This window comes from Myotis yumanensis, unplaced genomic scaffold, assembly GCF_028538775.1.
Source record: "Myotis yumanensis isolate MYYU_CA2020_CCGP unplaced genomic scaffold, mMyoYum1.0.hap1 SCAF_9, whole genome shotgun sequence".
Taxonomy (NCBI): Eukaryota; Metazoa; Chordata; class Mammalia; order Chiroptera; family Vespertilionidae; genus Myotis; species Myotis yumanensis.
In genome coordinates this window covers 48,908,436-48,935,744 of record NW_027223760.1, presented here as the reverse complement: position 1 = coordinate 48,935,744, position 27,309 = coordinate 48,908,436, and the positions used below count along the sequence as shown (strand labels likewise).

The window sequence follows — 27,309 nt, the reverse complement described above, 5'->3', positions numbered from 1 at the left end:
GTTATTAAGGTGGTGGTCGTTCTTTTTTCTAGTCTAACTTGCCACAGAGGCTAAGAAGAAGACAATAGAAAAGTAAACAAAAGAAGAAATGATCAACAACCTCTCGCTATCTTCTGAGGGACATACTCAGAAAAAAGATGACTATTATTTTCTTATGAAAGCCGAGGAAAAGGTTACCTGTCCTCCTTTATTTGTCTGTTCTAAGGTATGGCTTCCAGGATGAATTGTTTCTTCGCGACCTTAAGGCAGTCATGTTAGAAAGTGTCTCTAAGGGCATTTGCCATGATGATGGTCTGGTATTTGGAGAGAGATGTTTTACTGATAAATTGAGAACTGCTCCTGGTTTAAGACCACTGACTTAAAGAAATAAACAGGGACATTTTGTTTAGATCGAAAAACACTTTCCTCACATCAGGATAAAAGTTATTTTTAGTCATTTCCATGGGCATGACGCCATGTGCCCTATGAGAGCTGGTTTGTGATGCTGTTCACAGCCCTCGAAGTTGGAATATTGTTTGGAAACGATCAATAGCTGTGGTGATTAGTTTGAAAAAAGCTACATATTTCCTTTATTTAAAAAAATAATTTTATTGATTCCAGAGAGGAAGGGATAGAAACATCAATGATGAGAATCATTGATTGGCTGCCTCCTGCACGCCCCCTCTGGGGATCAAGCACACAACCTGGGCATGTGCCCTGACTAAGAATCAAACTGTGACCACCTGGTTCACAGGTCGGTGCTCAACCACTGACCCGTGCCGGCTGGGCAACCACATATTTCCTTTAAAGAGAATCACTTGATATCAATAAAATGACCACAGTCTGTTCTCTCTCGTTTTTAACAAAATAAGCAAATTCTGTCCCCTGGCTACTCACCCCCCCCCCCCCCCCCCGCCCCCCGCTCTACAACCCAAGAGAAAGCTATCCACCAATTGAACATAGCTTACATGAAAGATCATTCAAAAAGGGAGACAAGCGTCCCCTTGGTTTGGAATTTCTTAACATGCTCCAGGGGAAACAGTTGAATTCACTTATTCTGTTGCTTTCATCTAAATTTTTTGCACTGCCAAAGGTTTAGTCACAGATAAATTAGGGAGTGCATGTATGTGTGACAGAGAGAAATTAATACCCTTCATTTGATATATTCGTCTTCTCGCCATTTAAAGCTTTAGATGTAAAATTGTTGAAAGAAGCCCCATACTCTGGGATGGTCTGATTCTTAGCTCTCCACAACACGCTCTGTAACTGTGTGAGGCCAACTGGTTACGGATTTGTCAACGACCTTTTCCTGGCTGACAGGTTTTAGAAACTGTGATGGTGAAGCCACAATGGAAACCAAGAGATGGGCGAGGGAACTTCTAGTGGAAGCTTTGATCTTTAACTTTATGCCCAGTTCCATAATTGTGCTTTCGACATAATTCCTGCAGCCCATTTACACTTCAGCAGGGCTAAAACGTATTTTTAGCTTCATTTCCATGGAAATGTGCACTTTGCCCTTGATTGATAGATGCATTTTGACAGTTAATATAGGTTTATCCAGTCAAGGTGAAAATGGGAGAGGAAAAACAATGACATCAACAGATCTCAGTATTACTCTTTTTTATTGCATTCGTTGTCTAACAACAATAATACTCATTGGCAAGAAATTTATTTACACTAACAAATTAAACTTAATCACATGTATTTTTAATTGATCAGAAAACAAAGGATATCTTGCTTCGAATGCCTCTGAAAACCAAAGAGTAAGAAATGTCATTTGAAATGGAATAATCTAGAGAAATACATATTAACCAAGCACAGAGAACAATTCGGACGTGGCACTATTGTCTCTTCCATGCAAATGATTGGACACCGAAAGGTACAAATCAAGGTTCAGATAACATGCTATCCATATTTATTGGACTTAAAATGACTTTCAAACAACTTTTTTCCTTTATATAAAGAAAGATTAAAATAAACCAACTTCTTACAATGGGATAGAATTCATTCTCTCTCTTTTTTTATATTTCAGCCAGCCAGTTTGTTAGTCATATGCAGCACGTGTACTTGTGGTTCCATTATAACACCATTAAAAAATACAAAAGCAGTAGTGATGACCATAAATAATATTAAGGAAAACATACACATTAATATTTAAGAGATTTCACTAAGCACTAACGAAGTCTGATGTTGTTGGGAGGCGTTTTCTAGCCAGAGTGCTTCCTAATTCACACTTTTTAATGTAATTTAACTATCCTTGGCCAATTGTTCTTTCACAGACGGAAGATGAAATCCTTAACAGAGAACCTGGGTGTGTCCATAAAACAGCCAGAGAACTAGAAGTATACACCTTCCAACAACACACTCACACTCATGTCCATTTGGCAATGACCCAACCAGGCCATCACTCAGCAAAAGAGGAAGTAATGGTCATGGGATGACAACGCTGCCATCAGAGAGCCAGTAGTTAGTGGCTTATGCAACACAGTGACCAAAAATGTCATATTAGAGCATGAGCAAGTGCACAAGAACACGCAGTGCAATTTTTAGCAAAGGACACTGCGGTTCGCAGTTGAAAATGCCTGAAGCTGCATAAACTTCTTAGTTTCAGCTCAGCGATGTGCAATCTCGACATCAAAGCGTTAACCAAACATTTAAGGAAACTTTATCTTACTAAAATACCAAGTTTCTAATAAATCAATTTTACCAAAATATATAGACATATAGAAGGATTAAGTGCATTTAGTAGAAGAAATACATTAAAAAAAATCTCTTAAAATCTTATGAGTCATTCAATGTATACACAACACAAAAAGTGGCAATAAGGCTATGATTACTGCTGGGGGTGCTCACTGACAACACCAAGTTCCAAAGACAGTATCTATTTGTTGAATGCCATGTCATTGCGGTATGTGTGCAAGGTGAGACATATATTCACACGTATGTAGTCTGTATAGCTACACAAGTGGCATGCACAGTGTTGAGAAGTTGCCTCTTGTTCCCTTATCCCTTGCCTCTTATTCATTCTTGAATCTTTAGCGCTAAAGACTGGGGTAGGGCCAAGGATGGGAAATCAGCATGTTCTTGCCTTCCCCACTCTGTAGATTGGGAAGTGGGTCACGTGCTGTACTTGGTCCACACACGTATGTACGTGAGCCTTCAAGTAACAATCATTCCCTCAACGCATCGTGTAAGGCTCCTCTGTTCACCCTTGGGGAGAACTTGAGGCTTTCTTTCCCAGGGGTACATGGATCCTTTAGGCTTCTTCTTTGCCCTCTGACTTCTTGGTTGGGTCTGTTCTATACTCCTACTTTTTTGTTATGCAAATACTACTGGTGTACTACTGGTGTTATTTTTTCCCCCCAGTGTTTTGGACCAAGATTCAGTTTCCTGAGACTTTAAATAACTAAGAAAAACATAAATAAAATCTGCCTGCAGACCGGTTGTTTTTCAGGAGTGAATTGCAGCAACCACATTCATATTTCTTACAACCCTGTTTTCTTTAGAAATTTACTTTTCACCCCATCATCATAATAAAAACAATTCTAGTAGAAAATATGGACATTTTACTTCCCTCATCCTTCAAGGCTTAGCTTCAGAATCGTTTACAGGTAGATCCTTGACTAAAGTACATTTGAACATTCAGAAGCCACTCAGGACTCAAGTAGGTGACATGAACCCTGGTGCTGCTGTCTCTCAAAGGGAAGTGCCCCTCATCTGCAGCTCTTGGGACAGTACCTTCAGTTACTCCGATGGGCTTTAGTAATACTTAAATACCTCAGTGTAACGAGGGGGCTACCACACATTCAAAGTGTAGTTGCTTCTTTAAAATTGTTAAGACACCTCCCTGTAGAATCTTCTTAAATCCCATTGTTAAACGCATGGGTTTCTCTCTTTAGGCTTGGTCTACATAACCTTTAACACTTTATAAATAAATCAGAATATCCATATAAATGCAAAATTTACCTTTTAAAATGTATTTGAAAGCACATGTTAATCCAATGGCACAAAGAACCTAGATGAGAATTATTTGTCTTCAGCAAAAACCATAGGGCTAATTAAAGTCAAACAATCTGTGATTATATTTGAAGCTTGGGCCTTGGACATTTTAAGATTTCAGACTAGAGATGACAGCGGAATAACAGGCAGTGGCAAGGGTTAATTTGGTTCCTCACTCTTCCTCTTGCCACTTTGTTTCCAACGATAACAGGAGCACCAGGTAGGTGTTCCCATTGCCTCCCTCTTAAAAGCTGAGGTTGGCATTAGCGCTGGAGTTAAAAATGCTTATGTGACGTTAAGGGTAGGACATTCATCAAGCCCCAGCTAAAGAAAGAAAGCATGGAATAGCTTTATTGTCAAAAAACTAGAGGTGGACTTCATCAGTCTGCTAGGAGGGGCAAAAGTTGGTTTCTGACCTAACATCACTCTGAAGTTAACTTCTAATTCAGGAAGAAAGAGAGGGAGAGAGAGAGAATATGAATGAGAATGAGAAAACTGTTACATGAACTGTGAGTTACTCTAAGGGAGACAGTCTTAAAGAAAGTAATTCTGTTACAAAACTAAAGTCCTTCAATGGAAAACCCTGACCCAGACACTCCTCACCACACACCACCTGCCCTCCCCAAAGCATTACCTATACCCCCAACACTTTTGGCTATTGTCAGAGTCAAATAGAGCTGTCGTTTAGAGAATATAACCAGATATTCCCTTTTTGTTCCTTTTCTGATAAAGAAAAAACTGCAAAGTCTTAAAGGTTCATGAAGCAACAATTCTGTGTTAAATTGCATGGACACTGAAAACCACTAGCATTAGAGCAGGAATTGTGTACGGCACTGGTACCTCACTTAGGCATCATGCACTAGAGTTGATAAAAAAAAAAGTACGAAAACAAAATGCTCCCAAGTCTTGAGGCCCTTCACTGTTTTCATGACCTTTCACCAGTCAGTTACATTTTATCCTTTTCTGGACAATCAAATCAAATGCCTCTTATAATTTCAGCAGTTTTAAGTAGTAATGTTAAAAATAACTCATTCAGATGAAAATTACTATAATTTAAGTTAAAAAAAATCAAAATAGTTATAACACAAATGAAATGATTTGAAAAAAAGAATGTGATTAATAATATTGTCAGTTGGTCATTAATCTAAACATCGGAAGTATAGAGATAAACTGAAAACTAAGAACAATATTTGAAGACTTTTAAGAAAATGCAATATAATAGATCATAAATTATGTGCAGAGACTGAGACTTACAGACATTTCCAGTATTTACATCCATTTTCAAATATTACCAAAGTGTAAACATGAGATAATCGTCCTTCCATTTTCATTCTTAAAATGAATACAGTGAAATTTCCAGTGTGATCTAGATCACTTTTTTTCAAAGATATGCAAAGATGGCAAAAATGTACAATAGCAAGCACTAGTATTACCACATTTTGACTAATTTAGTCTTTTAGTATTAGAAAAGGTTTGCTGGAATTGGTCGTTCAGTAATAGTGGTTCCTTGTTTCTCATGGTATTAATAAATAGCAAAGCACCACACATCTCAAAATATAAATAGAATATCCAGTATGGCGGCTTCATTATCATACCCCAAAATGAAGACAGACAGAGAAAATATACATAGTGACGGGTAACTGTAAAACATAGCGAGTAATCTATACCTAGTGACAGAAGCACTGAAGCCAAACAGGCAATACTCTGCCACTAAAAAGGAGGCAGGCCTTCAGGAAAGAACTGAATTGTGAATTTCTAGTTTAGATTATTCCAGATTTCCCATATTCAGACAAGCAAAAAACAAAAACAAGCAAAACACAATGTTCAAAATAAGAGATGGAGCTATATGGGCTGGAGCCCTTTACATGATCTGTTACCTGTAACCTCGAAAAGCGCCCCTAAGTTCTGTATATGTAACATTTCCAGTGCAAGATATGGACTGAGACTCTCCACCCAGAAAAGGAAGTAAAATACTTGTCAAAGAATTTGTCTGCCCTCAACTCTTACTCTAGAACCTGTCCCTTGGAAAGTGGGTGACCTCATTTTTAGGGCCAATGCAGCAAACAGAACCAGATACATAAACATAAGGAGTAAAACAACAACATCAACAAAAAGATCCATTATTTGAAATTTTTCAAGATGAGTTATGGTTTCTCCTCCTTCTGCCTTAGTCCCTGGCATTTGAATTAGTTTGATGAAATGTTGAAATCCTTAATACTGGCTTTAAAATATGAGCTCCACTGCTAGACTGTATTCTGGGTACTATCCTAAATTTACTTTAACTTTAAATGAAGATCCCTAAAGAATGGGAGAGAATGGCTCAGAAAAACCATTCAGAGCATCTCTAAACATAACTGACAGCTCACCTTTATGGGGACATTCTGTGTGCTCAGTCAAATTGCTTCTCTAGTTGCATGTTACTCAAATCTAAGTTTTCTCGCACTGGTATTTCTATTGTTTTTAAATGTACATTTGTTAAAATACTAGCCGAGTCCACTTGGGAAATCTTGAGTTGAAAATATGTGACGAGTTCCCGACTGTGTCATCATCGGGCTGCAGACTAGCCAGAATGTTCCCCGGGAGAGGAAACCTGAAAATGTTGGTTTCCTTAAAAACCAATTTCCTGTTCAATTTGTTGGGGAAAAGGAATTTTGTCGTGTGTGTCAGTGTTGCTGACAAACTGAGATGCTGCAGTAGCAAAGTAAACAACAGATCCCAATATCCCATGGCTGCATTCATGTCAGATTTTTCCTTTGTTTGGCTAAATCTGGAAGATAAATATTATCCTCAGAATCCCAAGGTAATACCACATCCACATTCTTAAGGCTTTTGCTTCCTTCTGGGGTGAACACATACTACAATTCTTTTCTCTCCTTCAGATGCCCAGCAAGCAGAACAGTTTGCTCAACTCCTGCCACGGGAAGTGATTCTGGGGCAGAGCACCCACGTTTCCACAGTGGGGTTGTCTCACTGTCCAGACACAGAAATAAGGGGGACCTTTCTCACACTTTGGAGTGGATCCTGCAGCCGAGATCTCATGGCAGGAGGGCGCTCAAGCCATGCAGACAGACACAAACACCCAGGGTCAGGACCCCATGCTGGACATCCATGGCACTCCATTTCACAACACCAGGGTAGGTCATGCTCTTGTTGGGCACTGTCATGCTGGTTTTCCAAGTGACACACGCACCCACCCAACACAACACAAGATGTTGGTAAGTCAGAGAAGAGGGAAACATTTGCAGCTCTCACAAATGAGCTCCTTGGTTTGTTAAGAAACTAAAGGTGGCTTGGGATTATTTAAGTAGGTTAAAATGAAAGGAATTCTATTATCACAGAAAATGCAGGTATTCGACACCAGGTTCCCCAATCTGCCTACAGCACATCACCCCCGTCATCAGTTTCTTCTTCATCCCCCGGAGGAGAGCGGGGCAGGAGGAGGTGGGCCCTCCCTTGGAGCAACCTCTTCGCCTGGAAGAGGGTGTGTTACTGCTCCCCAGCCCCCTCTATTGCCATCTTTTCTGTCTTTCTAGATTTCCTCTGCATCTGCTCTTGTTCCTTCCTCCTCAGCTTTTCTCTCTGCTTTTCCATTTTCTCTTGAGCCTTCCGAGCCTTCTCTAGGGACACCTTCATTTCCTTGAGCTTTTTTTTGACCACCGCTCGGTCCTGTGATGATGCCACTCCAAGAGCCTTAAGAAGGAAATAGAAACAAACTGAATCTGGAAACCAGTGACTTCTCTGCTTATGATGAGGCCGATATCGCAATATGTTCTAACTCAAAAATTAATTTAAACACAATTGAGGTGAAAACTAAAGAAGAGCTGATTACATTTGCCAAAAATGTACAAGCTTTATTTGTTCTTTTGTTCTTTGAAGTCCCTAGCATAGTATGCCCCAAACCTTGCTAAGGAATGCTTTCCAGATTGGTAATTAATGGGTGAATGAATGAAAAAAGGTCACAATTCTGCTTCTCCAACCTTTAGGTTGTAGACATTTATAGGCAAAAGATAGGAGTGGGCCCCTGCTGCCACAGAGGGCTCCCGGAAGGGCAGGAAGTATCGACATGGCTTCCTTTCTGCCAATGTATTCATTGACAGTGAGGACCCAAAGTGTATTTAGCACCAGAATGCTCATGTCAGCAGACTAGCCATTTGCTCCCTGTAGGCAGGCCTATAAAGGAAGCCTGATTATAACAAGAAGGTTGCTCAATTAGCTTGGAATTCAGAATACGGGGAGTTGGTTGCATAGTACTTTAAATGCTTCGTGACCTTCAGCATCAACAGCGGGATGCATCCATCTCCCCAAGGGGACAGCCTTGTCAATGGACTTTCATATTTACAGGCTATTCATTGATCTCTAACCTTTTCAAGATTGTCACAAGATACTCATCTGCCCGTCCTCCCAGCAGGGGCTGAGGTCAGGGGTGGCAAGCTGGCTGTAAGCTCCTTTTGCCCTTTCTCTGCAGGGATGGGCGCCACCTCAGCCTCTAAAGAGATGGACTGGACAGGTGAACATGAGAGAGCAATGGAGCGGGAGGGAAGACACTGCCGCACATATTTTGGGAAGAAAGTTCTGGGGAAAACATCATCCCGGTTTTGGAGTGGTCCCTGGTGTGCAGGGACGAGTCGGGATGGAGAGGAGACACGAATAAAGAAGGGGAGGTTCATGGATTTGGGTTTTAACTCTTATGTGATGAAAGAGTCCACATCGGCCATTATTAAAACTCATACTACATAGAAGTAAGTAGAGTTAATACATGGGCCATGTGTTGCTAGGAGGAAGCAATGGAGTGAGTCCCTCCCTCTCCTACTCAGCAGCCTACTCTTTAGATCCCCTAATGACTTTCTGAACCTGCATTTACTACTCAAAAAATTCACCGTCCTTCCTGTTGACGGTTGATGAGAGTTACCTCTCCCATATGGAGAATGCTCTTATTTTAACGAAAACATTTTAGGTGCTATGAGCAATACAAATTATGCTTGGTAACCTAACACAGACATATATTAATTCTTTACCTTCAGTTTATTTCCATCCAACTGCAGGAGTTGCTCTCCAGTGATGTTTTGGGCACTGAATTCAGATACATACTGCTCCAGATTTAGGCTCATGAGCCAGTGAGAAACCTGCTGCACACTCCACTCCTGAACGGCCCGATTCTGACACTGACTGTGCTTGGGAGACTGTCCGTCATCAAGGATCTGAGGTAGGAATGTCACGCAGTGTTGTTAAAGGGCTGAAGTGCTATGGCTCGGCATGGCATATTGCGCTATCCAAAGGAATTTCTTGCCTACTAGAGCCATACTTATTTTTAAACCATAGAATGATAAGCTAATGGTTCTAGTTGTGCATGTAACACACATACATGTTTATTACCTACATGTTTTTAGATGCTTGGAAACCTAGAAACTCCCCTAAATAAAACAGCATTTTCAATGTAGGAAGTTTAATATTGACAAATCCACTCTAATGTTGCAAGCTTTTACATGAAAACACTTTGGAACGATTATCAGATGCAAGAAACAAATATGCCATTTAATCCCTATAGACAATACATCACTCTGCATTTCTCCTCTGCTAAGACATTAGAGATATGTAAAAACACATTTAAAAGTATTGCGGCATCTTTCACTTAGAAGAGGAGAGCAATGAACCCTCAGGTATTTTTAGGGGGAAATTTCACCGCCATTATTTCACTTGCACAGCAAGCAAACCATGAGGGCAGTGGGGCAGGAGGTATCCATAATTACTTTTAATAAATGAGGAAACTGAGGTTCTGAACATCTACAGATCTGTCCAATGCAGAATATTACTTTTAATGGTGCAAAGGGCAGGTTGGTTCCTAGAACCACTACGCTGAGAGGCGATGAGGCGATGATGGGTCTGGGAGGAGAGACAGAAGCCACCTCAGTGACGGGCAGAGAGAACAGAAAAGGGGATGATGGGTAAGCCGAGATGAAGGCAAAGGAGGCGAAACAGAGGGAACTGGGTCAGTCAGGTAATGGTGATGGGGACACATCACGGGACTCTGGAGGTGGGATCTGGAGGTCCTCTTGAACTAGGAATATCTTTTAAACTGAGACATAGACAAGGGCAGAGTGAAACTACGTTAACACAAGGAACACCCCCAATGCAGAGGAAAGCGCTCGTGTATTGTTTGAGTTTTCAATCATCTGCAAAGAGAGAAAAGGTTCAAACAAAATACCAAAAACCACCACACAGCCCATTGATAGCTCACCTCGTCATCTATCATATCCAGGCTCTGAGTGAGGGAGCAACAAAGGAATCAAAGAGAAAAAGTGTTACAGAAACAGGACACACAATATATACAGTACAGTCTTATAACATTAAAGTCACGCCGAGCCTGAAGAATATGGGCAAAAGAGTTTAAGAGAAAAAAATGTTTTACAAAACAAAACAACATGTTAGAAAGAAATAACTAAGAACACATATTTAGAGCAAAACTATCTTTACTTATGATGCCTCCCTCCCTCCCTCCCTTCCACTCCAATACTGGTATTTCTTTCCTTATCTCTTGGGGCATTAAGTCCATCACTGGTGTAATTTCCTGCCTCTCTTGCATATATTTATCTCCTGAGAATTCTTAGGAATGCTATTTTGACCCTCGCATCTAAATTCGTGGTCTGACACAGTTGTCCTTCCTTCTCAGAATTGTATCTCTCCCCTTTTCACTGCAGTGAATCTTAATCAGGAGCCACACCCAACTCAGAAGAAATATCAGATTCTTCGGGTGGGGGTGACGGTGGGAAAGGTGAGGGAGAAAAGCAATGGTGAGTTTGTGAACTCCCTGAGATTTCTGAGCTGTTTCCTACTTTTGCTCTCCAGTGCCCAGTCTCCCTCCCCCACACCTTTGCTAAGAGTCATGGCTCTGGAATCAGAGAAAGGCCGAGATATAGTGTATAGTAAGGGATGGCTCCAAGGGCCTTTGCAACAACAGTTTGCTTTCATGTAGAGACAGAGAGGGAGACACCAATTTCCTAGCAAAGATCATGGCTCCAATTATCCACATGCAAAATCTACCTTAGACACATTTCCCTGTGACAGTTCATGGGTAGAACATATGTCGGGGATAGCAGTTCTGTGAGGGACATGAGCATACCTCATCTGATGACAGCGCTAGGGATTGAGAGAGCCCCGGGGTTCTGGGCTCCGCTCCTAGGCCGCTCAGGTCTGCCGAGCTGGTACTACTGGGACTGAAGTCATCGTTGAAGGTAAAATTCTGTAACAATAAACGAAGCTCAGGGTTAAAAGAGCGCCGTGAAGGAACCCAAGGTAGGTGTGCTTGCAAGTTCTAAAAAGGTTATTTGGAAGTAATCTTATTAGTTCACTTTGGGGTTGGTGATGACCTTCAACCAGGCAGTGTCGGACACTGCACCTGCGGTGAATGGGGGATTCTGAGCTCTTCTCCGCCGGGTGAAAGGATAGGTGTTTTGGAGTAATGATTCTGCAGTCTCTCTTCAAGGGTGCAGCATTCATTATCCTCCACAACTGCTCAGAGGAGTGATATTAATGAGCCTATCTTCTTTGACCCTAATGGTGATGAGCAACAGTGTAAGTAAAAAATGCAAGGTGGTGTGGAGAGCCTGAGCTATTAGGAACAGATGGCAACCCATATTAGAAAGGTAGCCGAGCACCCCCAGAAGGCCCGCTGCTGCTGCGATAAACACTGTGAGGAATGGCAGGTCCGCTCCGGGGTGTGACCTTCAAAGATGGTGGGTTCTGGGGGAGGTCACAACCTGACTGCACTGCCTGCGCCAGTACAACGCTCACGTGGCACCAGCAAAGCCCAAAGAGGCTGCACTACGAGCAGACACACGTTCCCAAATAGTTACCTGGGGGTAGAAGGAAAACTTCCCCAGAACCTCATTAAAATGTTCAGTGGATAATTAAAGTCAAATACGTTCACAATGACTTCAGAGCTGCCTCGGTGAAAACATTTTAAACCAAATCTGGAGTCTCTCCAGTGTAAGATAATGGTAGAATTATTCAAACAACATTGAGATATATCAGCTCCAATGCTGAAAATGTTTCAAGGCCCAAGTGGTCTACTACTGTCAAAACTTCTTTTCTAATTGCTTCCCAGGGACTCGCAAGAACTTGGCCAACCCCATCTTGTTTCCTATTCCACTGCCTTAGAAATTGGACTGTCAGTTTTCCATTAGGTTCCCTTGTACTGGCTGAGCTGGCTGTCAAGAATAAATGCCATGCCAGAGGCTGGAGAGCTCAGTACCAAACAGACTGCAGGGTTTGCTGAATGTAGAGAGAAGACTGAATCAGAGAACGGAGCTGGGCTAGTAGAGCGTTTAAGCAGAAGGCATTCAACACAGCACATTACCATTTGGTACTGTCAGTGGAAATACAACCCCAAATCAAAACCCTGTGAGTTGTTGACCACAAGAAAAGAATTAAATTCAAGTAACTTTAACCACATGTTTCTGTTTGAGAAAGAAAAGTGAACACAGATAAAAGGAGACCACACAACATGTGAAAGTTAGCCACCACATGTGTTTCAATAACATGTTAGGTAAGGTTTGCAGTGTCATGCTGGAAATAACCATCATGCATTTAAAAACGAGCAGCATCCATGCACATACTTCCTAATTCTGCTAAAGTTAAAGAACTTTCGTGATAGAATTACAACAGCTGTTCGACATGGAAGCTTGATTTAAGAGAAGAAATAAGTAAGGGTGCTATGTCAGCATTGGTTTGTTTTAAAGAGTTTCATTTAGATGTATTGAACACATATCCAGTCCCAAATTTATCTGTTTTCCAGTAAATCTTGACGAGCGCAGCAAAAATAGTTTGGTAATGTAATTTAAACTGGAATGCTTGGTAAACAGATCTATCACACTGTGCCATGATTCAAATGCATCTTTCCCAGCATGGTTTCACTGTCAAACGGAGATTAAATAGCAATATGTGAAAAGACAGGCAAATCGAAGATTAACGCACAATCTAGCAGGGACCAGTATTAAAGAAGGTGATGGTTAAAGGGGCTTTCTGTTGCCCACACGGGAAGTACCATGCACTGTTTATTGCAGTGTTATCTATCACATTGGTTTCTTGGATCCAGAGCATACACACAAGTTGAGAATGCTTCCCAAAGATTGAAGAGGAGGAAGAGATTTGGGGTTTTCTTGTTTGCTTTTTTAATCCAAGTGTTTTCTACCTTGGACCCCTTTTTATCTGAAATTAGAGTTTCAGGAGAAGGCTGGAGGGGGCTTGGAGGTGAAGGCAGGTTCCTGAAGGAATAGGATCCTTTCCGGCTTTCGTGAAACCAGGAGAAAGGCATGCAAGGTGAGCGAGAGGAGGCCGGCGCTGCGGAGGAGGGCTTCGATTTCCAGGGGTCCAGCCTGCCTCTGAAGATCCTGTTTCATGAAAAGAATGGGGGTGTTAGACAAAGAAAGGGCAGACGTGAAACTGACAGAAATGAACTCTGAAGGGGCTCCGAACACAGTTCGAAGTAACAATTTGAGAAATTGTCCTGCACAACAGATACTTTTTTTCTTTCACTTTTGGCTGGAACATTAATCCTAATCGTTATGGGTTGGTTTTGTTGTTGTTTTTCTTTGTTTTTTGTGGGTTTTTTTGTGTCTAAATGGATTCTGTAATGACAGACGTTTTGTACTGCTATGTCCGTGATAAATTTTTATGAAATATGCCTAATAAACACAGGGATGGGCAAAAAGTTAGGTCTGAAGTTATTTGTATGGAAAATAACACAACAATTAATACACAGGAATGCAAGAATAAGCCCTGTGTTTCACGTACTCACAACTGTACACTTACTTTTGCCAATGCCTGTGTATGTGGATGAATTACCATCCGGGAGGAGCATGTCGTTCAGGAGCTGCTCTGAGGTTAGTCATCACAGCACCCCCTAATTGGAGACACACATCAGTGCCTCACTGCTGGTGACTTTAGCTCCTGAGGAGCATTCTTTCCTGGCCTCCTCTCAACTCAGATTCCCAAGGGTCTCAACTTTAGAAAATGATGTACTTAAATAACTTAGAAATTTCAGGGCTCGGGATACTTTAAGCAGAACATACACTTGGTTGGTTTTTCATCATAATCTTAGTGCCTTTTCATAGAAGGAGCACCAGACCTGAAGTCTTAATACTCTGCTTGGAGGTCAGGGTCTGCCACCTCCTGAACACAGGACCATGGGCCTTTGCTCAGCCTCTATTCCCTTATCTATAAAAGGGGGATGTTTTATGTATATCATATGTGGTTAAGAATTAAATGAGACAGTATGTGTAAAAAGTGCTTTGAAAACTATAATGATCTATGCTTACTGTTTAACATTCAAAGGCATCTGAGAACACAGTTTGAAAACATGTTTTTCTTAATATCTTGCATTAGAGAAAAATAATTCTTAGAGAAAAATAATTCTTAGGAACTGAGGCAGGAATGGGCAGTAGTATCTGCATCTTGGAAGAGGTCACCCTCAAAATGTCCAAATGATACTTGATGCAGTGCCTACAATTTGTTAGCAGTTGGTGTCATGACAACAAAGAGATTCTCTTTCACTTAAAAGTGACTCAACACCTTAGCTAGATAGCTAATGTCTGACATGGATACTGAATTTCAATCTTCTCACATCTCATTTCAAATATTTTGAAATATTACATGTTTCAAATTTACCTAAATAGTATAACTCCTAACAATTCCTGCTCATTTCCAAAGATTATTGTGAGAATCAAATGGGACAATAAATGCAAAACCATCTTATAAACTGTAAAGCAATATATAAATGTAAAGGGATTGTAAGAACGATAATTAAAGAGAATAAAAAATCAGTGAAGTTTTGGAAGAATACTGACATCATAGGTTGGGGGTGAAACACTGTTGGCCACACTAAAGATCCCAGAAAAGGGGATGATTTAAATGGTGTATTTCTTTTTCTTAGTGAATGGGAGCCACTCAATTTTTATGTTTTATTGATTTTTAGAGAGAGTGGGAGGGAAAGAGGGAGAGAGAAACATTGATGTGACAGCAAAACATCGACTGGCTGCCTCCTGCATGGCCCCTACCAGGGATGGAGACCAAAACCTGGAATGTGCCCTGATCAGGACTTGAACTGGCAACCTTTCAGTGCATGGGACGATGCCCAACCAACTGAGCCACACTGGCCAGGGCTAAATGGTTTTTTTCTTAAAATGACAACAACAACAATAAAACCACAAAGGAATCTGCAAGGATAACAGAAAGACTGACCAGAGAGGGGGCAACCTTCAATTTCATCTTAAAATTTAAAAAAAATGTTGTATCCTTAACCCCACCTACTTCTTATGAAACGATGGAGGAGAGGAGTACAATAACTGAACTGAACGCATGCGAGCAGAGGCAGATTGGTCTTCTGTGGAAGTGCTTTCTGCTCCGGGGTTACGGACCAGTCTGCTAAGAATCATTGGGGCAGCTGTTCAAATGCAGATTCTTGGACACACAGACTTACTGAATTGGAATTGTGAGAAAAGAAGGGGAGTTGATCTGGAATCTACTTTAACACATATCTGAGCTGACTCTTAAAAATTTTAATATCTATATTTATTAATATTATCCTGAATGCAAATATGAGGCTTTTGGAACAGAATAGGTTATTACATACTTAGATAAAATTATTGCACTGGTTCCCCATACCATAATTTTCTCTCTCCATAACGAGAACCAGATGTCCTGAACTTGGTCTACACTCTAGGTGAGAAATGTAAAAAACATGAATCTGTACGGTTACATAGGAGAGGGCCAGCTGTCCCTGCCTTGCCCTGAGAGAAGGAGAGAAATCCTATCTCCTCAATGTAAACAAATTCAACTTGGGAAGGATCTTGGGTTCTCTCAGCCTTTGGAAAGAAATATAAGTCCTGGGGGAGATAAAACAAGTTATCTCTAGCTTTACAAGCTTGGGAATGTCTCCATAGAGAGGTCTCAGCCCCCTCTCCCCATCCGCACTCCTTAAAAATGGAACTACACATTGGGGAGTTGGCTCTCTCTGTCTACCCATAATTTAACTTCTGAGGTTTATCTTTTAGCTCAGGCCCTACATTCCATTAAAAATGCTGAGAAAGCTCTAAAATAAAAATATTTTCTCAGTCGCCTCACACTCTTATAAGTGGGCATATCTGAAATAAACTGGACCTGATGATTTACTTTTCTCCTTTGGTTATAAATTTCTGAATCAATCAAAGTGACGTGGGAAATTCTTTAGGTGTTACATCCACAATTTAAATAAAGCATTGTAGTGCTTTGATACATGGATACTGTTTAAAGTTATAAATAGGCCATTATCAATGACAGCTAAACTATCTTCCTATTCCCAAGTGGACTGCCTTTGTAATAACCTTTTTAGAACAACCACTACCATTTTTTTTTGCAAGAAATAAGATTATTGGTACCTAATTTTTGTCATTCTAATTACTTATTTGTAAAGGACTTTTGGTAGTTCAAATCCTGGCCAGGCAACATTTCAAACAAAATCTGAAGACCACATCTAAACACTGCCATAAATTTCTCGCTGCCAGGAAAATATCCAAGACTGATAATTCCAGGTGCACTTGGACATCCAGCGCTGAAGGCAGGCCTGCAGGCCACAGTGGGGGTGAGATAAAGGAGGTGAGGAAAGCTCAGCCTTGGTGATATCCAGAGGCTTTCTTGGACAATGAAGATAATGGAAGGCAAGAGGAAAAGTCACACAGAAAGCCATGCAAGCCCACTTCTAAAGAGATGGCCACGTCCTCACAGCTGTAAACCACCGGTTCTGAGGTATTCTGAAGAATATTTTCCAATTCTCCAGGAGGTCTGGCTGTGCCCTGCTGAGGCTGTATCCTGCCCCCCTCGTTTATTTGTGTATCCTCGATTCCAAAACTCCCTCCATACACTGATGTAACCTCTGTGTGTTTGCCAGTATCCACAAAGAGTTGAACAGGCATGCTTCCATTTGCTTGGACCTTGAGTAGAGAATGTTCATTTAAAAAAGCAAACTCTCCACTACTTTAAACTCATAGACCTATCAGCTTTCCAGACATGCTTTCTAAAATAAATGCCAATTTCCTTCCGGATAAATTGAACTATTGAGTCTACAAAAGGAGCACAGGAGTTTTGGTAACAATTATTCTATTATTGATCACTTACAGCCTGTTTCACTTGGTGGAGAAATGTATTAAGAATAAGATAAAATTCTTCCTTCCCTCCTTTCCTTCCCTTCCTCCTTTCTTTCTTAACATTTTTTACCCTCAGGGCAGGTTATGGGCTAAGTACTAACTCTATATTCATCCTTCATAATCCCCATGAAAAATCAAGATCAGTGGATATGAATTCTTAATGGATCTGAAAAGAATTTCTAGGTATGTGCTCTGTACTTCCTTCACAGCTTGTACACTAATGGCTCACTGTCATTGAATCGAATCATAGCTATATTTCTGATTATTTTATTGTTAGGAACTGGAATGCTAAAATGTCATTTGGGGGTGGGCGATGAGGTGGGGAAGTAAGTTTCCTGGCATTTAAAAGGTTTATAGTTTACAGCTCTACAGAACAATAAACTCATTTATATACATCTTGGAACCAGATTATCCTGGGGCTAGGACCCCAAAAATAAATTGCTAAGGTAAACACTTCATGGTGATTTTGGGGGGTTGGTTTTAACTTTGAATACAAGGTAAATCAGGGCACATACCTAGGTTGTAGGTACAATCCCTGGCCAGGGTGCTTATGGGAGGCAACTGAACTATGCTTCCTTCTCTCTCTCTCTCTCTCTCTCTCTCTCTCTCTCTCTCCCCACCTTCCTTTCTCTCTAAAAAAAAAAAAAAAAAAAAATCAATAAAAACATAGCCTTGGATGAGGATTAAAGAATTTTTCTCTAGCACCCACATGAAAAAAATTTTTTAAGATAAAATTATTTTATAATGTTATTTAACCCAAAATATTCAAAGTATTATTTCAACATCTAATTAGTATAAAATTATTAAGAAGATATTTAACATTCTTTTTTCTTATACTAAGTCTTTGAAATCTAGCATGCATTTTCTCTGATAACACATTTCAATACAGACTAGCCACATTTCAAGTGCTCAATGGGCACATCTGACCAGAGGCTACCATATTGGGTAATGCAGATGGAGATGGATGGGAGGTTGGGGACCAGATTCTTTTAGCCCATCTCACTTATTTTTTGTAGGAAACCAAGGTCCAAGGAATTCAGAGACTTACCTATGGCAGAGTCAGGATGAATACTTGGGTGAATACTTGAATACTCAGTGGTATGTTTTTTTCCATTGTTCACACTTCAGGTAAATGAAGACTCACTTCCCCAGAGAAGTGCCCTCTCCCTTCCCTGTCATTTTTCCATGTGCCACTCTCTAACCTAGTCCTGAGATACATAGATCTGCTCACAGGGCTTTCCATTCAGGGACTAAATTTAGAGGTTCTCCCACCAACTCCAAAGGTTGGCAACTGCTGCTTTAGGGGAAGAGGAAGCTCTGACAACTAAATGTTTCCTGCTTTTTTCTCTGCTATGTTACCTGTTTAAATCAGAATGTTCACTGAGCACATATTTGAAAAGGATAAAACCAAACCATATTTCTTTGTAGGGTTTGTCTGTTTATTTACTACTAGAGACCCGATGCATGAAATTCGTGCACTCAGGGGGGTGACCCTCAGCCTGGCCTGCGCCCTCTCACAGTCTGGGAGCCCTTGGGGGGTGTCCGACTGACAGCTTAGGCCCGCAGGGAGCAGGCCTAAGCCTGCAGTCGGACATCATTAGTGCTGCCGTGGAGGCGGGAGAGGCTCCCGCCACCGCCACTGCACTCACCAGCCGTGTTCCCCCTGTGGGAGTGCACTGACCACCAGGGGGCAGCTCCTGCATTGAGCGTCTGCTCCCTGGTGGTTAGTACGTGTCATAGCGACCGGTCAGTTTACATGTTAGCCTTTTATTATATAGGATTATTTTAACATCATCTATTTGTTTCATGTGGGCCATGTGTTTGAATCATTAAGTTTCCACAAGAAATACAATAAAGTGAATTTTTTACTCTTGGGGAAGGAAAAAACTAAAACCAAGACCAAATTGGTTTTAGCAAGTATCTTGACTTTTTAATGTCTAACATCCTCAGATTATAACTTAGATAATGTTTAATGGCCTCAGAATGACCTTATGAGAACTGGAAGAAACACCCAGGAGATAAGATTACAAACTCAATCCATGAGTTAGACTGCTCTTTCTGAGAAAGCCTCACTGGGGTGATACATTTATTCCCAGTTCCCCGCAGCTGCTGTGCGATCTTGTGGCTAATGGTCCTCATCACCCACCTACCTCCAGGGACCTGGGAAACCAGCCCAGCTCAGCTGCACTAAACTCCCACCTGGCAGTAATTGTCCTTTCTGGAGTATGTTTTGTAAGGTTCCGGACCCATTATCAATCTACATAGAAGAACAAAGGCTGTCATTGGATTTGATTAGTGTTAACCAAATTACTGTGATAGCGCAAAAAATTACCTTTTTGAAATAGAAAAGGTCTCTCTCCTTCCCTATTCTACTATTTCCATTACATGAATTCCTTTCAGTTGTCAGAACTCTAATATAATTACAAATAATTTGAAAATGATGATCCTAATTTAAAGCTATTCTATAGCGTTGGTACACGTAGAACCACCTGTGATGACTAAAGCAGAGACACCAGAGCTAGTGTTTTAAAGCTGGAGAGCTGGCCAGGAAGCCAAGGGGGAAGTCCGTCTGGTTCAAAAGCTGATGAGGCAGTGTGCACATGACAACCTGCCATCAGCCACCCAAGGTTTTGCCTGCCCTAGAGTAAGGTGAGCACTCACCAACAGAATCCAGATGTGCTTGCTTTTCATCTGGAATTTATACAAAGTGGTAATGCTCTGGCTACTGCCTTCACATTCAGTAGAACCTTTACACGCCTGCTGAATGCCTGTGGTTCTGCCCCTTTTAGCCTCAAAAGTGAGAGGGAGTTACTGCCTCAGAGGCCCAGAGAAGAAAGGGAGAAACTCAGAGGTGTCTGAGCTTCTCTCCCATTCTGTATCTGGGCTTCTCTCTCTTAAACAGTTTCATTACTTGTTTCTTTTATTTCCTCTAAGCATATTTGATAGTTTTCTATTCTTAACTTTAAGGCACAAAGTAGACTTTTATATTTCTCACTCCAAAATCACACAAAGTTAAATCTCTTTTGAGTTGCATTATGGTCTTATTTTAACTGAGATTGTTGTCCTCAATACACACAAAACTTTCTACCCTTTCTCCATTTTACAGCATAAAGGAAAACCAACTAACAAAAATAATTAATTTGGCACTCTCTCTTGTCATCCCCTTCCCAATTCTTCTGTAATCCCAGGGAGAAGGTACAACTTCTCACCACATGGTATACCAGTAAAAAGAAAAAGAAAACAAGGAAACAGCAGAGGACAACCTATGAAATGAGTAAGTGGTCCCCAAATGATTTTACAGTGCTTTATTCTTAGCATATTGCCTGTATCTTTCTTACTCTATGCTTTTGAGATGATTCCCAAATTTCATAAGGAAATATAAGTCAGTCAGAGAAAGACAAATACGATATGATTTCACTTATATGTGGAATCTAAGGAGCACAATAAAAGAACAAACACAATAGAAACAGACTCATAGACACAGAACAGAATGACAGGTGTCAGACTTGTCGGGCTGGGTGAAAAAGGTGAAGGGATTGAGAAGTACAAATTGGTAGTTACAGAATAGCCATGGGGATGAAAGTACAGGTTAGGGAACATAGTCGATATTGTAATAACTAAGTATGGTGCCAGGTGGGCACTTGAAATATCGAGGGGACCACTCTGAAAGTATCTGATTGTCTAACCACTATGCTGTAATACCAGAAACTAATATAAAATAATATTGAATATAAACTGCGATTTTTAAAAAACCAACCATTAGCCAAGACCGGTTTGGCTCAGTGGAGAGAGCGTCGGTCTGTGGACTGAAAGGTCCCAGGTTCGATTCCGGTCAAGGGCATGTACCTTGGTTGCGGGCACATCCCCAGTGGGAGGTGTGCAGGAGGCAGCTGGTTGATGTTTCTTTCTCATCGATGTTTCTGACTCTCTGTCTCTCTCCCTTTCTCTCTGTAAAAAATCAATAAAAATATATTTAAAAAAAAAAAAAAAAAAAACCAACCATTAGATGCGTAAGTACTTGAAGATGACAGGAAGTATTAGAAAGACATCTAGACAGGAGACACAAGCCCCAGCTAATTGACATCAATTGCCTATTGCAGTAATGGCAAATCTTTTGAGCTCGCGTGTCAGCATTTTGAAAAACCCTAACTTAACTCTGGTGCCATGTTGCATATAGAAATTTTTTGATATTTGCAACCATAGTAAAACAAAGATTTATATTTTTGATATTTATTTTATATATTTAAATGCCATTTAACAAAGAAAAATCAACCAAAAAAATGAGTTCGCGTGTCATAGGTTCGCCATCACTGGCCTATTGCATAGTCCTGGGGTAATCAATTGAATTATATAGAGGTGAAGCCTTCATCAGCAAAGTATGGTGTTATTACCAGCCCTCCAGATCTATTGTAAGGACCAAATGATAAATGTAAAACTTCTCTGTAACTTGCAAACAATAATAATAGCAGCAAATTGTTATCTTTATTATTATTTTTTTAATACCTTCTATGTGCCAGATAGCATTTTAAATGTTTTCATCTGGAATTTATACAGATGAATAAATTCTTAACACTTACACTAATGTTATAAGGTAGATACTGTTATTACCCTCATTCACACATGGGAAAATGGAGACACATAGGCTAAATAACTTGTCCAAGATTTAAAAGGTGAGAGCTCTGATTCAAACCCAGGCAGTCAAACTTCAGAGCTCTATCTCTCTCTACAAAGCGGAATTTAAATGAAGTTATCTCAGAAGAAAACTTGAAAACATGCTGCATAAAGCCCACTTCTCTAAAGGAAAGTCTTTATGGAGCAGTACGCATAGTTGACAGGGGCTACCAACGAATAGCTGAGTCCAGCAGGAGACGGTCATCATTCTTACATGCCTGGGGATTGAACAGTCTTGAAAGCCAATAGGTACTTAATATCACATAGGCATCATTATGCTGTGCTTAGATAAATATTTGGTGAAACTGTTCATGAGATCAAAATTCTGCAATTAAGGCAATGGCTCTCCCAGGACACAGTGTAGGCTTTAATTGGAGTAAGACATACAAATTGTGAAATTTTTCATTCATCTCACTATAGGTATATTGAAGACACTGACAACTGATTTTGGTGAACAACGGAAGGGGGCCAGGGAGTTTAGTTATAGAGATGAATCTGTGTCCTCAATCACTCACCCATACCTGCTACTCGGAGAAAACCTACTGGCTTCTTTTTCTTTTTCTTTCCATTTCTTTCCCTTGTTGGAGTTCCTTCGTAACGGTGCCCTATAAAGGCAGACACAATCAGAAAGGGAAAGCTGACATGTTCTCCTTTAATCCTTCTTTTACAGAGGGCTTGCCTTTCACATCATGAAGTGCTTACCCCAGATCCACAAACTTCCGCTTAATTTTCCCTCCTTGCACCACCAATGAACTGGACGCCCTTAGTGATTTGGGACCTTTGGCACCATCTAGAATATATACATACGTAAAGAAAGACTAGTTATTATTATTTTTAAAGCTATGAGTCCAAAGTAAGTGCATCTCTTTAAGAAATCTGACTCGATTTCTAACTGTAAAAGAAAATAATGGATGCCTTTTTAAAAAAGATATAAGAAACCTAGCTATGCTGAGGAACATTCAGTAAAGCTAGAAGATGTCCTGATGGATCAAGGCCCGATACTCATCACAAAGAGCTTTAGCTTCAAAAATATTGAAATGAACAAAATAAGGAGGAATCAGCACTATCAAGTCACCTTTTACATTAACAGCAGGGACCAACATAACTTTCCTTTTGTTCCAGCCCTCTTATCTCTCAGGTCAGCACAGAAAGCCACCCCTGAGAGTCAGAGAGATTTAGGGAGAAAGTGATGGGCAGAGCTTTCCCTTCCGGTCTAATGGCCTGTGGCCAGTCCTGGGACAGAGGAAGGCAGAACATGGGGAAGGCTTTCTTGAGCAGGGACTCAGCTCTAGGACACTGCTATCTTTGAAAGGTCTCTCTTTGAAGTTGGGTTGGAGCATAACTTGGTTGGGCTCCTGTGATGGCGAAGATGCCAAATGCTCCTCAGTGTCTGGAGCTGACTGACCTTTGCCCTTGAGTTAAGCTGGCACTCCGAATGGTAGCAGCTGCTGGGGATGGGCACCCTCGAAATAATGCCAAAAGCCAATCAGTGGAGAGACTCTGCGAATGGAGTTAGATTCTACTGGTGCAACTTATTCCACTTTGGACAAGGTGGAAAACTCCTAAGGCTCTACCTGGAACCATTTAGCAAAGGATGCTGTTTGGTATTATCTTTCAGCATATCCAGTTATCTGCGATGATTAGCAAAGGGTGTTTTAATATTGATGCATATTAGAGTGTGAAACTACTCCTCCCTAATTATTGCTGTCTATCTCTATCTCTTTAAAATTACATAATTTCCAGCAACTTCCTGGCATGGAGTGCAGAGAGAATAGTCCTGTCCTCCTAAGAAAGTGTTCAATTAACCATGCAGGTTTATTTTGTTTATTTCAGGAGAAATTTCTTAACATGCATCCTTACAAAACACACAGTTCTCATTTAGGAGTCTATGTTCAAAGCTCTAAAGAAGCACAGGATATTAACAAACACTCTAAGCGTTCTTCTCAAAGAGCTTTCCATATTCTTAGTGCACTCAGATTACAATTAATTCCTTGAAATGTACCTAATAAAATACAAGAGTCAGAAATATATCTACATCCAAACGCACTTCTAATCTAAAATATTATGAGTATTTACATTGTTACTCTTTAGGTAACTGAATTAATCAGCCACAGATGTGACACAGACACATAAAGAAAATCCATGGACATGGCACAGATACCTTCTGAGGTGATTTTGCTAATGGACGTTAAAAAAAAAAAAAAAAAAGCAGGATTTCAATTCTCTTAAGAGAAGCCAGAGAAAAGAAAGTGTTGGATCCTTCCAGGTCAATCTTAAAGTAACTCTTAATGGCTAGGACTGTGCAAAGTTAAAAAGGAGACTGCCTATTATTTTCTGAATTAGAGGTAGCTGAGATGGTGAGAGGACCAGATGAGACAATGTACTTGGATGCACTCTGTGACCTATTAGAGTTGCAGTTATTGGACCTCTTGGGACTAAAAGCCCGATTGTGCCCATCACAGAGCCTGCTGCTAGGCAACCTCACATCATTATCTCACACATTTGCCAAAGTGTGTTCCAAGGAACACTTATGTGAATGCCTTCAAAAGACTGAAGAGGCAAGATTAAGTAACAATGCACTTTCCCATTTTAAATCAATCAAGTACCTTTTAATGGACATCAGAACTTCTAGTCTACATAAAAACCAACACTGGATCGTTAGATTTCAGGGGAAAAATAGAAATGTGACATTTTTTGTCTGTTTATGTAGCTTTATGTAAAATTCTATTAGGCTTTTTGAAATCTCTCCAATACTACCTTCATGAGCAATTAGAAGCCTGCTGACCTGGTCCTCATTTCCAAAGGCACTGAAAGAACTCCTGACAGCTAAATACTAAGGCTTTTATGGACTTCATTCTCCTCCATCTCAGGGCAAAAGACTCTTGATTACCTCCAAGGCCTGGCTCCTCTCCTGAGTGTACAACCTCCTCTATTATAAAATGAGTTGATCATCTTTCCCCCATAATATTTCTGATTTCCTATTTTCTACTAAAGACAAGACCATATTTTCTGAGGCTAGAAACCTGTGATCAGTTTTGACCTCCTCACTTCACTCCCCCTATATAAGAGGTTCTCAACCTGTGGGTCGCGACCCCTTTGGGAGTCGAACGACCCTTTCACAGGGGTCGCTTAAGACCATGGGAAAACACATATATAATTACATATTGTTTTTGTGATTAATCACTATGCTTTAATTATGTTCAATTTGTAACAATGAAAATACATCCTGCATATCAGATATTTACATTATGATTCATAACAGTAGCAACATTACAGTTATGAAGTAGCAACAAAAACAATTTTATGGTTGGGGGTCACCACAACATGAGGAACTGCATTAAAGGGTCGCAGCATTAGGAAGGTTGAGAACCACTGCCCTATATTTAACCAACGTCTGTGTCAAAGGTTCTTGCATCTTCACTGCTCCTCCTTAGAGGAGATCCCCTCAGAGTCTCTCCTAACTCATCTTTCCCATACTTAGTGTATTTTCATTCTTATTCCTCTGCTCAAGCATCTTATGGTTTCCCAGTAAGGCAAGGTTCCTAAGGTGTTTAAATTCTACAATTGTAGACTCAACCTACTGTGCAATTATATGTGCAACCACTCTTAACACACATAAACAAACTACTTCAGGCAGCCTGGGGCAGCCCCATTCCTTTAAATTCAGCTTACTTGTGCCTGTCTCTGGCAATGCCATCTCTCCCTGCTTGACCTGCCTTCCTTACCTACCTTTTCTGCTTTTTCAGTGGTTACTCTAACTGTATGTTTTTTTAGCGTCCTATTTGCCAACCTCAGCTGGATATAATCTTGCCCTCTTCTGAGCAATGATACAATTTAATATATATATTAAATATATATATATTATATATTAATATAATATTATATATAAAGGCCTAATGCAATATATTAATAGTAAATGAATCCTGAAAATATATCTACTTGCCAGGACATTAATTCAACAAATATTTCTGAAGGCATGTCCTGTGTCAGGCAATATGCTAATAGTTACATGTAAAATTAGAATAGTAATCTTTAGATATCACCAGTAGAAAACTGAGAGTGTTTAATTTACTCTACTTAACCTTGTCTGAATAAAGGTCCATTGCTATATAAGTCTAGAGACCAGCAGTTCAGTATTAGGTTACTCAAAGAATAGGCATGAGGACAATATATTCATGCCTCCTATTATCATATAACTTGTTTTATAAATCTCTAGAAATAGTCTTTTACTTTCTCTAATTTTAACTCAAATGGGATTAAATGTTTACCATTTAGCCAGTTACAATGGGACTTTTTTTTATCTTAGTTTCCCCTAAGATCCCACAAATATGACAACAAAATGATGACTTGTGAATGCAGTATTGACTTGAGTTAGAAATCCTTCACTTCAATTAGGTGTTCAATCACACCAGCGAATTATCCTCAGGATAGCAATCCAATATAGCTATAACTTAATCATTAACTTTATAGTAAACTGACAGACCAAAAGCAGTGGTATATTACTGTTCTAAAAATCTAGATAAAGGGTAAACAACAACTAAGACACTTTCAGAGTTTATCTGACAATGTTCAGTGGAAGGAAATATATGTCTAGACCAGGGGTCAGCAAGCTTTCTCAGCAAAAAAATTTAGGTTTGTGGGCTCTTGTCTCTGTGACAACTACTCAACTCTGCTCTTGTGCATGAAAGCAGAGAGCACCAAACTGAGTGTGGTACCCAGAAGACTTTATAAGGGCAGGTGGAGGCTGGATTTGGTGTGATTGATGACCTCTGTTCTAGAAGACCTGCATTGGTTTTCTGCAGACACATACTTAATTCATCCAAGACACTTAGTATGCATCAATTATATGCCTTACTTTTTTGGGGACTAAGAATACAAAGATGAACATGATGAATGAGAAAACTTTGGCTCATACTTGACAACTAGATCACTTATCATACACAAAGGGATAGAAGCAGAAGTAACTGAAAATTTCTATGGGATCATAGAGGAGAGAATAATTCCCTCTGTCTGGGAATGGTAAGGGAGCCATGAAAGGAGGTGAGATTTAAGATGGGCTCTGAAGAAGGACTAGAAATTTCCTAGAATGGTAGGTAAGAATGTAAATGTGAAGTCTAGTTTGTACTTGTGAGTACTGCTAAACCCCATTCTAGTTCATTTAGTGATGAGCCAATGACTTGTAAGAACCACGTATATAAACACACAGAGGGAAATCAAGTTAACCATATTTCACCTCTGTGCTGCCTAGGTCTGCATAGTGAATTAGTCTCATAGAGCAAGGAGCTCCAGGATTTTACACAGTGCTAGTCTCCAAATTGGGTTTTGAGAACAACAAAGCTAGATCCTACTCTGTGAATCTATATTGTATTGGAGCTTGAAATGTCACAAAATTGGAAGCACGGAATTGCCCTAATGTTTTAATGATACTGAGGTCCATCTTGGGAACTAGGTAGGGAGAATCCCTGAGGGACATGAAAGAGCTATA

General features: G+C 40.3%; 1 protein-coding gene across 12 annotated transcripts in view; it reads right to left on the bottom strand.

Annotated features, from left to right (window-relative positions):
• The window catches only part of PPP1R9A (protein phosphatase 1 regulatory subunit 9A), a 295,498-nt gene that overhangs the window by 61,971 nt on the left and 206,218 nt on the right, over nucleotides 1–27,309 (bottom strand). For 5 of the 12 annotated variants that reach the window (XM_070424288.1, XM_070424287.1, XM_070424292.1 and 2 more), the window contains 7 exons: nucleotides 22,527–22,614; nucleotides 22,346–22,429; nucleotides 13,166–13,364; nucleotides 11,096–11,215; nucleotides 10,214–10,237; nucleotides 8,994–9,176; nucleotides 1,585–7,668 (listed from right to left, as the gene is read on the bottom strand). In XM_070424288.1, the coding sequence (XP_070280389.1) occupies nucleotides 7,465–7,668; nucleotides 8,994–9,176; nucleotides 10,214–10,237; nucleotides 11,096–11,215; nucleotides 13,166–13,364; nucleotides 22,346–22,429; nucleotides 22,527–22,614 (902 nt within the window). In that variant the 3' untranslated portion in view covers nucleotides 1,585–7,464. Of the gene's footprint in view, nucleotides 1–1,584; nucleotides 7,669–8,993; nucleotides 9,177–10,213; nucleotides 10,238–11,095; nucleotides 11,216–13,165; nucleotides 13,365–22,345; nucleotides 22,430–22,526; nucleotides 22,615–27,309 lie in introns of those variants that run through there. The other 7 variants (XM_070424291.1, XM_070424294.1, XM_070424297.1 and 4 more) reach the window with 5 other exon arrangements.